This window comes from Rosa chinensis, chromosome 7, assembly GCF_002994745.2.
Source record: "Rosa chinensis cultivar Old Blush chromosome 7, RchiOBHm-V2, whole genome shotgun sequence".
NCBI classification, from domain to species: Eukaryota; Viridiplantae; Streptophyta; class Magnoliopsida; order Rosales; family Rosaceae; genus Rosa; species Rosa chinensis.
The window spans coordinates 60,120,439-60,137,140 of NC_037094.1; the positions used below are offsets into that span (position 1 = coordinate 60,120,439).

The window sequence follows — 16,702 nt, forward strand, 5'->3', positions numbered from 1 at the left end:
GTGTGTGTGTGTATTTCTTTTTTCTAGTTTGGAGTTTAGAGTTTGGAGTTTGGACTTTGACAGTTTCAGTTTGGTAATTGGATGATGTGATTGAGTCTTTGACAGTTTCATAATTTGGTCATTGATACTTTTCAGTTTTTTTTTAGACAGTTTGATCACTTGATGATTTTGATCATTTGATAAATTCATATTTTCATTCATTTGATAGTTTCAGTTTGGTAATTGGATGATGTGATTGAGTCTTTGACAGTTTCATAATTTGGTCATTGGTACTTCTTCAGTTTTTTTTTAGACAGTTTGATCACTTGATGAGTTGATGAATTTGATCATTTGACAATTTCATATTTTCATTCATTTGATTCTCAGATTGATTGGATGCTTCTCATTTGATCTTTTGTAATTGTATCTCATTTTGAAATGGTCGTAACACATTTCCAGGTTTCTCATTTGCTGTACTTGATTGGATGCTTCTCATTTGGTAATTTTGTTTCTGGAAATTTGATAACAGCTCAAAAGAATGCAGGTTGAGCTTTTGTTTCGGAACCGAGGAACCGACATAACCTAACCGAAAGAATACGGCTCGTTTTCATGTCAGTTCTAACTTACGGAAATGCAGAACCCCAACCGATAAGTATAGGTGCGGTTCGGTTTCGGTTCTGAGAGTTTTTTTTTAAAAACTCGAACCGTCCCAGACCTAATTCAAGACATCAAATATCTCAGTTCGTGTTTCATCAAAATTATCGTTGCGCGGGTCCACCCCTAAATATTTGTACAAAAGCAATCAATACATGATATATTTTGCCACATATGCAACCACCTATCTCCACCGCTGCCTAACCTATACCGCCACCTAATCTCCGGCAAGGGGACAATTGAAAGACAAGTCACCGAACAATATTTGTCTCAAATATACAAATATATATGCATGCTGTTAATCAATCTGAGGGAAAAACCTTCTCTTCATGTAGTGGGCCCCCCCCCCCCCCCCCAAAAAAAAAAAAAACTACATGATGATCAATCCCTGTATAAAAGTGTAATAAAATAATTATAATAATACAAATCAATGACATATTAATTAAAAATTTAATTACCTTTTTTCATTCTTAGCATTGGTTTTTTTAATTTTGAAGCAAGAGTTATATATGATTTTGTTTCTAAATTATAAATTCCTTATGGATTATATTGTATATATTTATTTATTTATTTTTGGAGTAATTTTTTTTTTAAAATTTCTATCTCGAGTTCTGGACCCCCCCCCAGTGTTTAAATCCTAGTTCCGCCCCTGCTCATTACCTTCGGTGACATGAAACCAAAGAACAGTAATTATTCTATTGAATTACCAATGCATTTCATTTTTGAAAATGAAAATATATCTCAATGAATATTCACCTGGTTATCGAACATTTAGCTAATAGTAAATAAAAGTGGCACTCAACGTTTTTAGTATTTGTACTTAGTATCAGTTTATTATTCTTCTTGTTGACTTGTTAGTATGAGCAGGGAATAAATAGAAATTTCTACCTTCTAAGAACATGGATTTCTCCTAACATGTCGGCGAGGGATACTTGAACAACTTGTACACGTAAATTCCCTATACAATCAAGGTCAAATCCCAGTCAAGTCACCAAAATTTAATTCTAATTTGTCCCAAAACTTTGAATCCGTGCACAAAGGGTTGAAGTCTTTGTATTTGAAAATATCTTTGCTTTGCGAAATTTCACCTCCATTCATCACTACGAACAAGTAATTAGACTTTACCAACCCAAAGAATCCAAGCAAGACTTTTCCAACCCAAATAACTCACTTAAGTTTGTAAAACTTAACTAAACTGCTATAATTTTTACTTTATGAAACAAGTCTCTTATCACCAATTTATATAAGTTGTTCTCAAATGTAATATTTAATGCAAATTTGCTATTCGGTTTAAGGTGAGAACAAAAATTATTTCAAAAATTGTTTACCAATAAAGTTAAGCAACAAAAAAATATTTGGTCAAAAATGAATAAGTTAGATGGTTGAAAGAGGTGAGAACGTAATCTTTAATGATGGTCGGAAGTCTTTCACAGCTTGATCATGACGAAAATTACTTTTAATTAAATTTTAGCACCAAGAGATCAAATCTCAATAACAAACAAGATGATCTAAACCTTGTTGGATTCTAAGTCCTTAAATTGAGACTGAATCAGGAGTTTGATTCTACCTGCACTAATTTGATTCTACCTCTAACGTGGCACTACAAAGAGGAAGTCTATCCTTAACACAAGTGAAGCCTATGGTAGTAGAGCCAATGTACATAAGCACGTTTATAACATATTTCTCAATCACATGGCTAAATTTGCACACGTGTAAGCGTAGCACACCCTTAACGATCTGCACTCACCCGCAGGTAATTTGCTGCCCTTTATCTTTAAAGCTGGAACAATCAATCCCATTTCTTCTCTGACTGAAACAACACATATCAGAACTGGGGTTGCTTTCTGCAAGAAACCCTAAAATATAATCTAACTTGTGCCTTCAAGGTAACCAAATTAAACTCGCTGACTTTATCCCCCTTCGGTTTTGATTTTCCACAAGGCAAGAAATTTCAATTCCTCTCTGTTCCTATGGCCTACTTGAATTACAAGCCTTTGGCATCAAGTTTCAGCGACCATGATCAAAATGCTGCAACTTTTTTTGTGTCAAATTGATTGCTTTTTGTGTTTGGGAAATCGGAAATCGGAAATTTGAAATTGGGTTTTTGTGGGTTTGTTATTCTCGTCTCTCTGAAGATAAGGATTTTGGTGTTTGTTAAGTAATTTGGTGTTTTTTGTATTTGATCGCATTCATGGCTATGTTTGGTAAATCCGTGTTTTCTTCTTTGGGAAAGTTCTGTTTTTGGGGATGAGATTTTTCTGGGTGTCTGTATTCATTGAATATTCACAGTTGTTGGACTTGTTTATATACCTGTATCTTTGTTTGGTTTCCCTGAAAGGGGAGACCTTGAATCTTCTTGCTAATTGACTCGGCCGAAAGAATTGAACTTTGCTTATGTCATGTCCTGGTTGAAATTTCCAAGCAAAGATTTAAAGTCATAGATGCAGAGTAATCTTTTTTCTGTTATTGTCCTCTACATCTCAGAAATCATACTTCTCTTATGTTATGTCTATAAAGCTAAAGCAATTCCTGGGCATTTGTTAGTTTCTGGTTTGTTCTGCAATATGTTATGAACCTGAGCGATTTCTCTTTTGCAGTAGTCATTGAGGTCGGTTTGCCTTTTAGATTATGATTTTCGTCGACTAATTCTATTCTTATAAACATTTCATGGACAGGCTGAAGCTACCCATCATATTATTTGTTTCCACTCCCACTGCTTTGGCCTGGAATGCTCCCGTACAGATTGGTTGAAATTATATTTCCGTGTGAAAACTCGGCAGAACGAGCAAAAGATCTTTGACTGAAAATGGCTTTGGCTTTTACAAATCTTTCGTGGTGGTTGTGGAGTGGAAAGCAGAAGGAGCCTAGAATCTCTAATGGAACCTGTTTAAATTCTTCCCCTGAATCGGGTTTGTGGGAATCTGATGCATTAAAGTTTCCTTCGGTTAAAGGGGCCAATATGGCTGCATCTAGAAAGGTGAAGCGGAAATGGCATAGTCGGGAAGAAAGGAAAATTGATAGGGAATATGATGGTGTTCTCGTTCCATCTGATGGCGAGTGTGTTTCTGGTTCTGAATCTGAGGACTCGGATTGGTCAATTGGATGGTTGGAGCCTCATGGACCTGGGTTCCAGAGTGAAGATGATGCAGATGATAGTTTCGCTGTGCTGGTTCCATGCTATGGGCATGCTATTCATGATATGGTGGGGAAATCGAAGAACAAAGATCAGAATACTATTGGGAGCATCCCAGATGGTTAGTGTTCTTTTCATACCTGGTTATTCTCTGTTCATTGTTTTGGTATTTTTTTGTTCTTCCCATCAATGCTATCCTGCTCTTTGCAATACATATTCTAGATTATATGAAATGTTGGCATCAAACCTTAATGTTAAATGTTTATATTTTTCACGGCATTTTAAAAACAGGCTTTTGGTTCTGTTAATTTGATTTTACAATACGTCTGCTGTCAATTCTGGCAACACCCTGAGGGCTCTTTCTCATACGTCAGTCATTATCATTAATGTAGAAATAACGAGAATTCATATCAACTACAGATGGTTTAGTTATTTATGTAATTGTGTTTGACGAGTTTGATGGTAATTTGAGTGAGGATCACAAGTTTGATTTGATGGGCCATTGACTATATACATAAAAGGATTTCCATTCTTTTTTCTGGATGGGAGTATGGAAGAGCTTTTCCAAGCAAACAATTAGTCTGGTCAAATTTAACATGACTGCGGTGGCAAATTGGCTATATTTGGGGACATGCTATGCAATGGTAGAAATGTAAATCCACTGGAAATGGTTGGGATACCAGTTTTATGAAAATTCATTGACATGATTCCCCTTGATTGCCAGTAACACCTCTAAAGCGCTAGGCAATAAATGGTTGAGTTTTAGGAAAATGTCTTCCCCCTTAATTTGTTTGTGACTATTGAAAGTGCTAGGCAATATACAATTTGGGATCTTAATGTCAGCTTAGAATTGGTGCATGTTGTAACAGAATGATATTTCTCTGAACTTGGTGAATCTCGACCTACCCTTTTGCTTTCCTATAGTTCTGTTTAGATTTTCATGCATCTTATGTTCAATCAACTTTACATGGTAAATTTGCCTATGCTGCTGTTCAAGTAAAACTCGGACGCTTTCTCAAGTGAAATGTTGACAGTTTTAAAAGGAAGTAAAAAGTAAAAACTGATGGGCTAACTTTAAAGAACTGGATGCTCCAAATTATTTTAGAGTTTTTATAAGATATTGTCCCCGGATACCAGAATTTTTCTCCAGTCTGCAGTATGTGATGCTTGCTAGATAAGTTGGGTACTGAGGTTAGATGCTTGACTCCTATTTTAGTGTTATTGGATCCCTATGTCTTTGTATGGAGGCTTCTTTGGATAATTGGATTGGAGTTGTTGGGAGGATGCTGGATTCATTTGGTTGAAATATCCAATAATTATGTGTTTGAATAAATTCCTTGCATTGATGCCGAGCAATCTAAAAGATAAGAGTTTTTTTTTATAGATAGATTGAATTGAGAGTTGCTATCATGAATCTGTTGGGATTATTTCCAATGGGTGTGGTGGTACCCAGGAATTTGTGGGCTTCATTTATGGTTGGTTTTTCTTATTACTGATATAGAACTGCATATCATGTCTGTTTGTTTCCTGCGTCCCACCTTGAACTATGTGGTTAATTTTGATCATCTTGTGATGTGGTAATTGGTGGTATGTATTGATTGGATTGTTGTATCAGTTAAGCTTTCTTATTGAAATCCAGTTGCAACTTACTAACTGAATGTAAGCTGACTCTTTGTCTGCATTTTGCTTCTTTGTGCAGAGAGCAAGAAATTTATGGAAGAGTGGCTCTCTTCCCTAAGGAACAGCTGATCCCTAAGTAAAGGGGAAAAAGTTGAAATTGAAATTGGCCTAGTTAAAAGTGTAGAAGAGGACTGGCCAAAGTTAGTCAAAGCTAGTATAACTTTGATCAGCAGATATGGCAGACCATGGAGGACTTGCTTTCTTGCTGTTGCCGTCTTTCTTTGCCGTTCAAAATTGATGGTACTGTGTGAAATAAGTCTACTGAATATGACGAAAAGGCAAAAAAAAAAAAAAAAAAAAAAATTCTGCTTTTGTAAGTTATTAAAAAATATGAAAAAAGGGTAAAGAAAAAAACAAAAGAGAGGAATGTATGAATTTCCTTTGGATGTGATTCTTCGATGTACATATGCTGAACGAATTAGGAGCAGTTTTATGCTTCATCCTGATATTGTTGTAAATAGCTTGTGAATAATTAAAAAAGAAAATTGTACATAGAACCCATGTTTCTCCCTCTTTTTTTATTTCCATGATTTGCAAGGATTTTCAGATTGAATATTTGTATTAACTAACATGGAGTTTTGTTTTGTTTTGTTTTTTGTTTTATTTTTTTTTATTTTTTTCTGAAGTAAAGGTTCATTGCATTAGATGACCAGCAAAAAAATCAGAGTTTAACACACTTAAAGACAGAAAAATGGCGGGGTAACGATTACGCTCATATCCAAGCAATGTAAACTCATTACAAGTCAATTTTGAGCCCGCTTTGTAAGTAAACCCATAAACAAAGAACAATTCCATATCTTCTAGTGCAAAATCATTGACTAGCATCCACATTAGCCAAGTGCGCAATTGCAGTACCAACAGAGAGCCACTTCTTAGCAAACAAATAGGAGCAAGTCAAATTTTCTTTTCTTTTTCTTTCCCCTTTCACAAAAATGAAAATCTAGTCTATATATATTGATAACTTCCCATATGTCATTTTGATGTGTATGAAGGAAAATCAACCAATCTAGCAAGAAAAAAAATGAACTAAATGGTATAAATAGTATTGCAGAGTGAGAAAATTGGTTAAAGAGGAAAATTAAAGAGATGTGAAATTTATAGTTTAAACTATTTAATGATTGTTTTGTTTTGTAAACTTTTTTTTTTAAAATGAGTGTAAACTTTATTTTTTTAGTTATCTTGAAAGAGGAAACTCATTTCCGACCCCGCCCTTGCTAATCCACTGGCTTTCGTGTATTTTTTTTTTTTTTTGAAAGGGTTGTTTTCTTCTTGATGTAGTGAATTTAAAACAAAATATCTATTTGGCACATCCAGTTGGCATCCAACTGGCATATCCATCTAGGTAAGCACATCAATGCTTACCTATATATTCTGAGAGCGAATCCCCTTCACTTCTCACAATTCTCACTCTTTTTGACTCTCTCAGTTTCTTCGACTCATTTTTGCATTCCTTTTGGAGAAAATTCACAAATGACTAACGTTGAGTCTTTAAGTTGGTTTAACATTATTTAAAATAACCATATGATGAGTGAAAATGTCTTAATTATTTCTTAATGAATTCATAATCACTCCATCTTTAACATCTCTCTTTTTTTTTTTTTTTTTTTTTTTTTTTTTCTGTTAATTTTTAGAATACCGCCATATGATGTCGGCTTTCGATAACGTGGACTATGGTCCAGTCTTCCGATATGTATGGAGTTCACGAAATCCTGCTAATCTGTCAAGAGAAATACAATGGCGTCAAGAGGGGAGACCACGGTTGGCGGTCTTCGCTCCTCCGATGCTAAAGAAAGACGATGTACTTGTATTGACAAATGTAGCGGTAGATAGCTATTAAATGTGTCATGAATGAAGAGAGAGAGAAGTGGACCTTTTATAGGTGAAATAGTGAGTTACCTCACTCTTGTTTTTGATGTGGGATTGATATGCTTCAGTTTGCTGAGCTTTGGTCCTTTCTGCAGAGACAACTTTGGGTGGCGCGTGTCGGCGCGTCGAGGCATATTTTGGCCTGGAGATGGTTTGCCGTTGAAGGTTGCGTTGCTGTGTTTCCAGGGGTCACACCGTTGAAGTCATCCCGACAAGGTGACATGGTTAAGTATGAGTGCTGATTATGGCCGGCAGATGTCATGTATATACAAGTCCCCCAAGTCCCCAGTCAAGGAGTGATTTCTTGGTTGGGGAGTTATCATAACTAAGGCGGAACCTTTAGTTACATGTTGGGCGTAATAAGTGCGAGTGTGTCGTCAACCATGAATTTTGTTTGAGCGAGTGCTTTTACCCTTTCAGGTGGGCCCCTGCTAGGCCCTCCAGGGAGTCCCCCACTCCCCGGCTATGAAAGACCTCCATTTGGTCTGATGATTGTTTGTTGAGGGGAGTCGTTTGACAGCATGAGGCGGTGGGTAGCGATCCCACTCTTTAGGTGTCTTAGTGTCAAGAAGTTCAAGGCCGGATCAATGGCTGCCGTAGGCTGTGTTAACTGTTAACGGTTCTCGTACTCTTTCTCGGAGGAGAAGAACTTGACTGCACCGCCTCGTTGAGGCTGGTGTACTAATAATAATTGGGATATCCCTGGTTGGGTGTGTCCCGGTAAATGTAAATTGTGTCGGGTAGAGCGACTGTTGATTGTTAGCGGAAGTAATGATGTCGGAGACATGTTGGTCAATAGTTGTCGGTTGATGAGTTGATGGTATATTCGTCTTGCAAGTTTGTTGGAGACAAGACAAGTGTTAGCGGTGAAATAATTTTGTTGGCGGTAACACTTAAGTTGTAGAGGATAGTTGATTCGTTATCTGGTGATTCGCAACGGAGGATGAGGCTACCTAGCGGGGGATAAGATACCTTAGCGAAGGATGAGGCTACTTAGCGGGAGAGAATTAACTATGGCGGTGATTTTTTGAAATTTGGGTTTATTTGGCCAGATTTTGCATGATCTTCTGACAGGGTGGGTGACATGTGGGGGTTGTTGAAAGGGATGGAGTGCGCGGAAACGTCGCTGCGCAGCCGTTGTCGCTTCATCATAAATGTTCCATTTTTTAGCACGTCATTTTTACCGAGGCGTCGTCTTGGTTAGTGGGAGTACGTGTCGTGATCCTGAGGGGTGGTTATTTTGCAGCAACAGTCTGGATTTATCACAGGAGTTTGTATTTAAGGGGGAAACGAGGTTGAGTTTCTCCTACTTAGTTCTATTTTGTGTATTCGTCTTCTTCATCGAGTGAGAGACAACCAGAGAGAAGAGATCTGAAAACATTGTTGGCCGAGCGGAGGAAAGAAGGAGGAGAAGAATTCAGAGGGGATCAAAGGTAATCAACATCGTTTTGTGGTTGGTCTACTTCGCTGCTCTTTGGTGATTGCTTCCACGAATTTGAGGTATGTTCTTGCTGCCTCTGTGATTGTGTTCTTGTTTTGGTCTGTTCGTGTTGTGAATGCATGTGTTTCATATGTATCTTAGAGATGTGCATGTGATTTTGTTTCGTTTTGTGTTTGAGGGTCTGAAGACATCTGGGTTTTTGGGATGTTGGTGGGTTTTGTGTTTTCTGGGTTTGTTGTTTGAACGACTGTTCTTGGATGAGTTCTTCTAGTTAATGGTATAGGGTAGGTTTAGATCTAACTTGATTGCTAACTTCTAGGTTTAGAGTGTTTGTGGGGCATGCTGGCCGTTATCGATTTCTCAAGTAGTGAAGAATCGGATGTGTCGTCGCTTAATTCGTCGGAGAGGGGTTTTATTGATTCATTGCGTCGTCCTACTTCTGCAGGAGGCAGCTTGGAGGAACCGCTAGATATTGTCCTTCTGTGAACCATTTCTCCGCCACCTATGGCATCCCGTCGAAATGAGGTGCACCAATTTGGTGGTCGTACTAGGGAAGAAGAGGTGTCCGACAGTAGCGAAGAAAGTGTCGGTGCCTTGGGACAGAGTGATGATGGGATTGAGATTGGGGAGGAAGGTCAAAGCTCCGGACGTACTAACTTTTCGTGGGTCCTAAGTGATGGCGTTGGAGTAGATGAACCTTCCTCCATCATGTCGTGGGGAAAGATACAAAAATTGAAAGACAGGTTTCGCCTGCCCGGCATTGTGAAATTGCGGCCGCTAGAAAAGGGTGAAAGAGCTACTGACTTGTCGGAAGGCTACACTGCTATCCATGAAGCCATACTTCATCATGGTGTGAAATTGCCGCTACTTCCGAGTTTGCAGTACCTGTTGCATGAGCTGAATGTTGTGGTAGGTCAAGTTTCAATAAACATGTGGAAAATGTTATTGGCCTTGACCGCCCTGTGGGATTTGTCGGGTTGTGAATTTCCAACAGTGGTAGAAGTATTATTTTTTTACTAGTTGACGTATAACGAGAGGAAAAAGTGTGGCAGGACTGTTAAATTAACTCGTCGACCTGGAGCCCCAAAACTTCTGGAGCATACTCCCGATTCCTCTACAATGGGGCGGGCCGCCGTGTGCATTGCTACAAAAGGTTGGGAATATGATACAAGGCCAGAGGGGGCAAAGGCTCCGCGGTGTCGGGTTCCCTCAAAGTTTCAAGCGATAAAAGGTTGTCTACGTGCTTGAGGTTTGATTTTCGTATTGCATGTTATACTTGCTTCTTTGTTAGTTATCCATGCCGCCATGTTTTGTCATTGTGTCTGTTCCTTTATTTGATATTTTGTCTTTGTTTGCAGAGGGTTGGAGACCGAAATTGACGGACATCGAGCGACAGAGGGTGTGTCAGGTGGACTATTGTTGGACGAACAAGAGTTGTCTGGATTTATCGCACTGGTCGCTGCTTATTCGTCTACGCTTGACTCGCGATCCTGGTAAGTGAGACTTGTCGTTGGAAATATGTATTATGTTGTTGCTGTTGCCTGAAATCTGACGGTATACCGATATATTGTCTTTTTTTTTTTTTTTTTTTTTTTTGTAGCTGTAATTCGTACGAACAAGAGAACCAACAAAGTTATGAAGAAAGCGATGGCAAATATTGGCGGTATCAAAGACTACGTCAATTTTATGATTGAGGAGGCGGCCAAGGTGCGGAAGCAGAGTGTCGATTAACAAACAAGGGAGATAACAACGGAGGGAGAGGAAAAACTTCTGGCGGCTCCCCTGCACTCTAATCATGCCAAACTGAAGAAGAAGAAGGTAGGTGGCAAAGAGAAAGATGAATCGACAAACTGGGCGGACCTAGCTTCTTACAAAAACTTGTACCTATAGGGTAGCTTTGCTTAGCTAAACTGTGCAAAAATTAGCTAAGTGAAGATGCTCGTGGGCATGTTGTGGCGCTACTTATAGTAATAGCGAAGATGTTGAGTGTTCCACGGGTGAGTGGATGTGCCTTCCTTGCTTTTCAAGTAAAATGTGCCAGGCTCACTACTTTTACAATTTGATAAGGTCCTTCCCAAGTTGGGCGAAGCGCTTTTGGCGGTGGTATGACTTCTTTCATGACCCAGTGGCCAAGTTGTAGGTTTCTGGCTTTCACACGGTTGTTGTAAAAACGAGACACCCGCTGCTTGTTTTACAAGTTATGTAGGTGTGCCTTGTCTCGTTTTTTCTCTAGTAGGTCCTTGTCGAGATTGACACCGGCAACATTTGTTGTGGGGTCATGCCCGTCAATCCTAACTGTTGGTTGGGTTACCTCAATGGGGATAACTGTTTCTGTGCCAAACATCATGCAAAATGGAGTTTCGCCGTTGGTGGATGTTGGCGTTGTCCGGATGGCCCAAAGGACCTTCGGAAGCTTCTCAGCCCATAAGCCTTTTTTGTCTTCTAATTTCTTTTTGAGCAGCTTCTTGATGATTTTGTTGGCGGCTTCAACCTGGCCATTGGTCTAGGGGTGTGCCATCGAAGCGAAATGCAACTTGGTGCCTAGTTTGGCGGTGAAGCTGATGAGGTATTCGTTGTTGAATTTCGTTCCGTTATCGGTGATGATTGTTTCGAGAACTCCTTAACGACAATAAATATTTTTCCATAAGAAATGTTGGACCTTAGCTGTTGTGATGGCCTTTAATGGTTCAGCCTCGATCCATTTGCTATCGTAATCGATGGCCACGATTATGTATTTGAATTGACCTTTGGCGGTTGGGTGTTTTCCGACAATGTCCAGCCCCACATGGAGTGAATCCAAGGTGCAATAATGATGGATAGCGGTTCTGCTGGTGCATGTGGAAGGTCTGCGTACTGCTGGCACTTGTGACATGAACGTGATGTTTCTTTGGCATCATCTCCTAATGTCGGCCAAAAATAGCCTTAGCGCATGGTGCGGTTGGCTAATGATCTAGCTCCTGAGTGATTGCCGCACTCTCCAGCGTGTATTTTTGCTATTACTTGTTTTCCCTCTTCTGGTGTTGAGCACTTTAAGTTGGGATGTGTGAACCCTTGGCGGTAGAGCTTGCCATTTTGAATGTTGTAACGTGTTGCCCTTCGTACCAGTCGTTTTAATTCGACTTTGTCGGATGGCAGTGTGCCGTCACGTTTGTAATTGTGTATCTCATCCATGTAATTTGGCCTTACTTCGATGGTGTAAATTTCCGCCAGAGTTTTATTGATGCTAGGCTTATCAAGGGTGTCCACCCTAGTGTCGGTGGGACTCTGATGTGGTTGAGCTGTTGCCAGGCATGTTAGGGAGTCGGCTTTTGCATTCTTTTCATGGGTATTTGCGTGATGTTGAAGAAACTGAACTTGCCGAGCAGGGTCTTGGCGTACCCCAGGTATGCCACCAGTTGTTTGTCTTTGACTTGGAAAGTGTCGTTGACTTGGTTTACCACCAGTTGTGAGTCACTGAAAATGTCGACACTTTCTGCTCCACAGTCGATGGCTAACAATAATCTGACGATAAGTGCTTCGTATTCAGCCATATTGGTGGAGGCCTTAAAGTCAAAATTGAGGGCGTACTCTACGTTAAGTCCCCCTGGTCCTGTGAGGATGATACCGGCGCCGCAAGCCTTTGTGCATGCAGAACCATCTACATAGAGATTCCATTGTGATGGTCTTTGCTTGAGTGGTTTCAGAGTGCTGAATGTTGTCCTCCGATATTGCATTTGTGGTATGCTCTGGCTGTGGCACAGTTAGCTCTGCTATGAAATCAGCCACAACCTGTCCCCTGATGGCGGTTCTTAGCTTGTATTCGATGTCGAACTCGCTGAATTCTATTGCCCATTTGCTATGGCGTCTTGAGTGTTCCAGACTTTGTAGTACTTGCTTTAGCGGTTGATTTATGAGAACATGGATTGTATGTGCTTAAAAATATTGACACACCCTCCTAGCGGCCATTATGAGTGTTAGTGCAAGTTGCTCAAGTGGCGGGTACCTTGTTTCTGCTCTATTCATGCCTCTGCCGGCGTAAAATACCGGTAATTCTTATGATGCCTCCCTGCGGAAAATTGCGCAGCTAATGGCGGACTTGGATACTGCCAGGTATCTGTATAGTATTTCGCCCGGTACTGGAGTTGAGAGTAGCGGAACGGAGGCCAAGTATTCCTTGAGGCCTTGAAATGCCGCTTCACAATCAGGCGTCCAATCCACCACTTTGCAATGGGACCGCTTCATTGCTTTGAAGAAGGGTCGGCATTTGTCGGTAAGCCTGGAGATGAACCAGGAAAGAGCCGTTAACTTTCCCTGCAGACTTTGTATCTCAACTTTTTTCTCTAGAGATTTCATGTTTATGACTGCCTGTACTTTGTCAGGGTTAGCCTCTATTCCTCGCTCACTAATTATATATTGGAGGAACTTGCTGGCGGTGACGCCGAAGAAACATTTTTCCGGATTCAGGGGCATTCCATATGCTAGCAATATGGCAAAGATGATGCGGAGGTTGGCTACATGACTGCCAGCTTTTACACTTTTGACAAGCATGTCGTCGACATATACCTCAATGATCTTACCCAAGTGTTCTGTCAACATTGCGTTCATCAACCGTTGGTATGTGGCTCAGGCATTCTTGAGGCCAAAGGGCATGACATTGTAGCAATATAAACCCTTGTCGGTGGTAAATGTTGTGCACTCTTGGTCGTCTGAGTGCATCTTTATCTGGTTGTAGCCAGAAAAGGCATCCATCATGCTGAGTAGCTCATGCCCTGCTGTTGCGTCAGCCAACTGGCCAATGCGAGGTAGAGGGAAGCTGTCCTTAGGGCACACCTTATTCAAACCTTTGAAGTAGACACACATCCGCCACTTCCCGTTAGGTTTCTTTACCATTACCACGTTGGAAATCCATTGTGGATAATGAACCTAACGAATGAAGTCTATGTCCGGCAACTTGGTTACTTCTTCCCTTATGGCCCGATATCTTTCTTCGTCAAATGCCCGTCGCTTCTGCTTGACGGGGTAAAAGCATGGCTTGATGCTAAGCTTATGTTGAATTATGTCGGGAGAGACCCCCGGCATGTCGGCATATGACCATGCGAATACTGCTGCGTTTTGTTTTAAAAACTGGGTGAGTTCAGCTGCTATCTCAGGGGAGAGCTGGGCTCCGATACGCACAGTCCTTGCTGGGTACTCGTCGAAGATACTTACAATGCGGAGCGATGTTTCTGGGTTGACGGGCTCATTTTTGTAGTATTTTTCCTCGTCATCCCTGGGGTCATCAATTTTGTCTGTCAACTGTGGTGTATTGGCTACCGTTAAAATTTCATGGCGGCCTCTTGACCTTGACACCGTTGTTGAGTAACACTCTTGTGCAATCAATTGCCTTCCCTTGATGGAGCCAGTTCCGTTAGGTGTTGGGAACTTCATGAGTAGCATGTATTCGGCGATGATGCACTTGAGTTTGTTGAGAGCTGGGCGACCGATAATGGCATTGTATGAGCTGAAGCAATCTACTACGATAAATTCAGTATGTATTTCTGCCGTACAAGGGACTGTCCCAATCAATAAGCGCATATAATCTGACCCCAGAGGTTGGGTAACATCTCCGGAGAAACTGAGTTGCGGCTGGTGGTCTTGCAGAAGTTTATTGTTAAGGTGCAGTTGCTTGTAACAGTCGTTGAATATGACGTTGACAGCGGACCCATTATCTACCAGTACCCTTCCGACAGACCACTTGTCAAGGACTGCATCTATCAGAAATGGGTCGTCATGGGGTGAGTGAATACCTCGCTCTTCCTCCTCGGAGAAAGTGATTGGTTCCCAACCAGTTTTGGCCATTTTGGCGGATCGGTCATATAAGATGTTGAATACTTCTTTTGGGTGGTTAGCACGCTCATAACTCTTTCTTGCTCTGTGTGATAAGCTGCCTATGAAAGCACCGCTATCAATGGTGTTAATCCGCCGCATTGGTTCGATGTTGGCGACAACCGGCGGTGGTTGTCAGACTTTGTATTGCTCCAACTTTCCGTCGTGGTATAATAATTCAATTGTAGTCTTGAGGGCATTGCAGTCGTTGGTGTTGTGACCACTATCTTCCTGGTGTTTGCACCATTTGCCGGTGTTTCTAGGTTTTCCTACCCTGGGGTATTTTCTTGGGAGGTGGTGGCATTTGATCCTTGCATTGATCATATATTTCTTCATATGACGCCGTCAAGACTGTAAAAACCTCAAATTTTTTAGCATTTGTGGCTGGCTTATTGTGGCGGTTGTCACGGCGATCATTGTGAAAAGATTTGTTGCCCTTGTTGTGATACTGCTGATCCTTTTGCCGCTTGTCTTGGTAATTGCTTTACTGCCACTCCCTTTTTTTTGTCATTGGGCGGTGTGGTGATGTTTGGAGTGGTGGTGGTGCTTCCTTGTTGGAATGTGGCAGGTTAGGGGGTTTTGAGTGGAGTTTGTGGTGGTGGTGGTGTAGCGCCATAAGTGCTGTACTCAGCTTGGGCATGTTGGACTGCTTCATTCATGACGTTGTCATATGTGGCGTTTGGACAATTACAGTTGAGGTGGTATGGAAAACTTGCCTTGAGGAGTCCCTACTTGAAGGCTGCCAGTGCCATTGTTTTGTTAAGATCCCGACATCTCGATGTGGAGGTCCTCCATCTTGTGACAAATGATTTTAACGACTCATCAGTACCTTGGTTGAAGCTAAATAGTTGACTGGAGTTGTGATACCCATCCGTCATGAGGATAAATAGTGATAGAAATGCATTTGACAGAGCTGAAAATGAATCCATGGAACCTGGTGGGCGTTCGAAAAACCAACTCATTGCCTCGCCATCCAATGTTTCGCTGACTAAGTGACAAAGAGTTGTGTCGTCAAATCCCTTGTTATTGGTTACCTTTTTGAACGTATCCATGTGCACGAATGGATCTGTTGAGCCACCAAATTGGGCTATCTTGGGCGTCTTTGCATATGTGGATCTGACGGTTTGCAAAATTTTGGTGGTAAATGGACCTGGTCGTGCCGCAAAGAGTGGATTCTGTGCTGGTGGTAGAGTGCTATCCTCATCTCTAAGCAATCGTTCCTCTAGTTCCCGCATTTTTTCCAGTATCAAGGTGGTGGCGTCAACAGTAGGCCTAGGCACGTGTTGATTAGGTGCCACTATCTGCTGTCGGGGTGTGGGTATGTTTCTGGTTCCCCTTTGCGGTTGAATGAGTTATCTATCATATTGCAGCTGTGAGTTTGCTACTTGCTCTTGTGCCAACTGTGGTGGTGGTGTCGATCCTAATCCCGCTAGTTCAACTGGGTTTAGAGCGACACCCATTGGGATTATAGGTATCGGTGCTGCTCTTGTCCCTATGCTTGGACTGAGCCTTGCGCTTTGGGAGTGTTCACTCTGAGTCGGTCGTGCATTTGTTCCTAATGCCTTCTTTAGCTCGTCAAATTTTGACAGTAGCGTTGCCACTTGATTTTGAGCTTCCGCCTTTTCCCTTCGCTCATTTTCTCGCTCTCTATTTGCGTTATGCAAGTCTGCCAAGGCTATTTCTAACATAGCGGCGAGATCCCGGCCTTGTGCCTGACGGCTCGTGCCGGTCTGATTTTCCACTATAGATTGTGTTGGGAGCACCTCGGGGGTGTTGAGATTTTGACCGTCCACGTTGATTGGTGTGGTGAACAATTCACAGTTGATGGTTGTTGGATTGGTAGGGTTGGGCTGGGGGTTGACAGGTTGACCTGCTTGATCTTCAACGCCATCGCCCTTTCCGCTAGCCATGGTAGGTTAATGGGATGACTCTTAGTTCAAAGGTTCCCACAGACGGTGCCAATGTTAATGTTCAGAATACCGCCATATGATGTCGGCTTCCAATAACGTGGACTAGGGTCCAATCTTCCTATATGTATGGAGTTCACGAAATCCCACTAATTTGTCAAGAGAAATACAACGGCGTCAAGAGGGGAGACTGCGGTT

General features: G+C 41.4%; 1 protein-coding gene across 4 annotated transcripts; it reads left to right on the forward strand.

The window, feature by feature from the left end:
• The first annotated feature begins 2,363 nt into the window (after window positions 1–2,363).
• Window positions 2,364–5,943, forward strand: LOC112175270. 4 transcript variants are annotated; one of them, XM_040510116.1, is made up of 3 exons: window positions 2,364–2,386; window positions 3,309–3,887; window positions 5,466–5,943. In XM_040510116.1, exons 2-3 carry the CDS (start codon window positions 3,440–3,442, stop codon window positions 5,513–5,515), a joined length of 498 nt encoding a protein of 165 aa, XP_040366050.1. In that variant the 5' UTR covers window positions 2,364–2,386; window positions 3,309–3,439; the 3' UTR covers window positions 5,516–5,943. The 4 variants fall into 4 exon arrangements, with proteins under 4 accessions (XP_040366050.1, XP_024168706.1, XP_040366047.1 ...); XM_024312938.2 differs by lacking the exon at window positions 2,364–2,386 and adding an exon at window positions 2,406–2,519; XM_040510113.1 differs by lacking the exon at window positions 2,364–2,386 and adding an exon at window positions 2,680–3,081.
• Window positions 5,944–16,702: the final 10,759 nt, after the last annotated feature.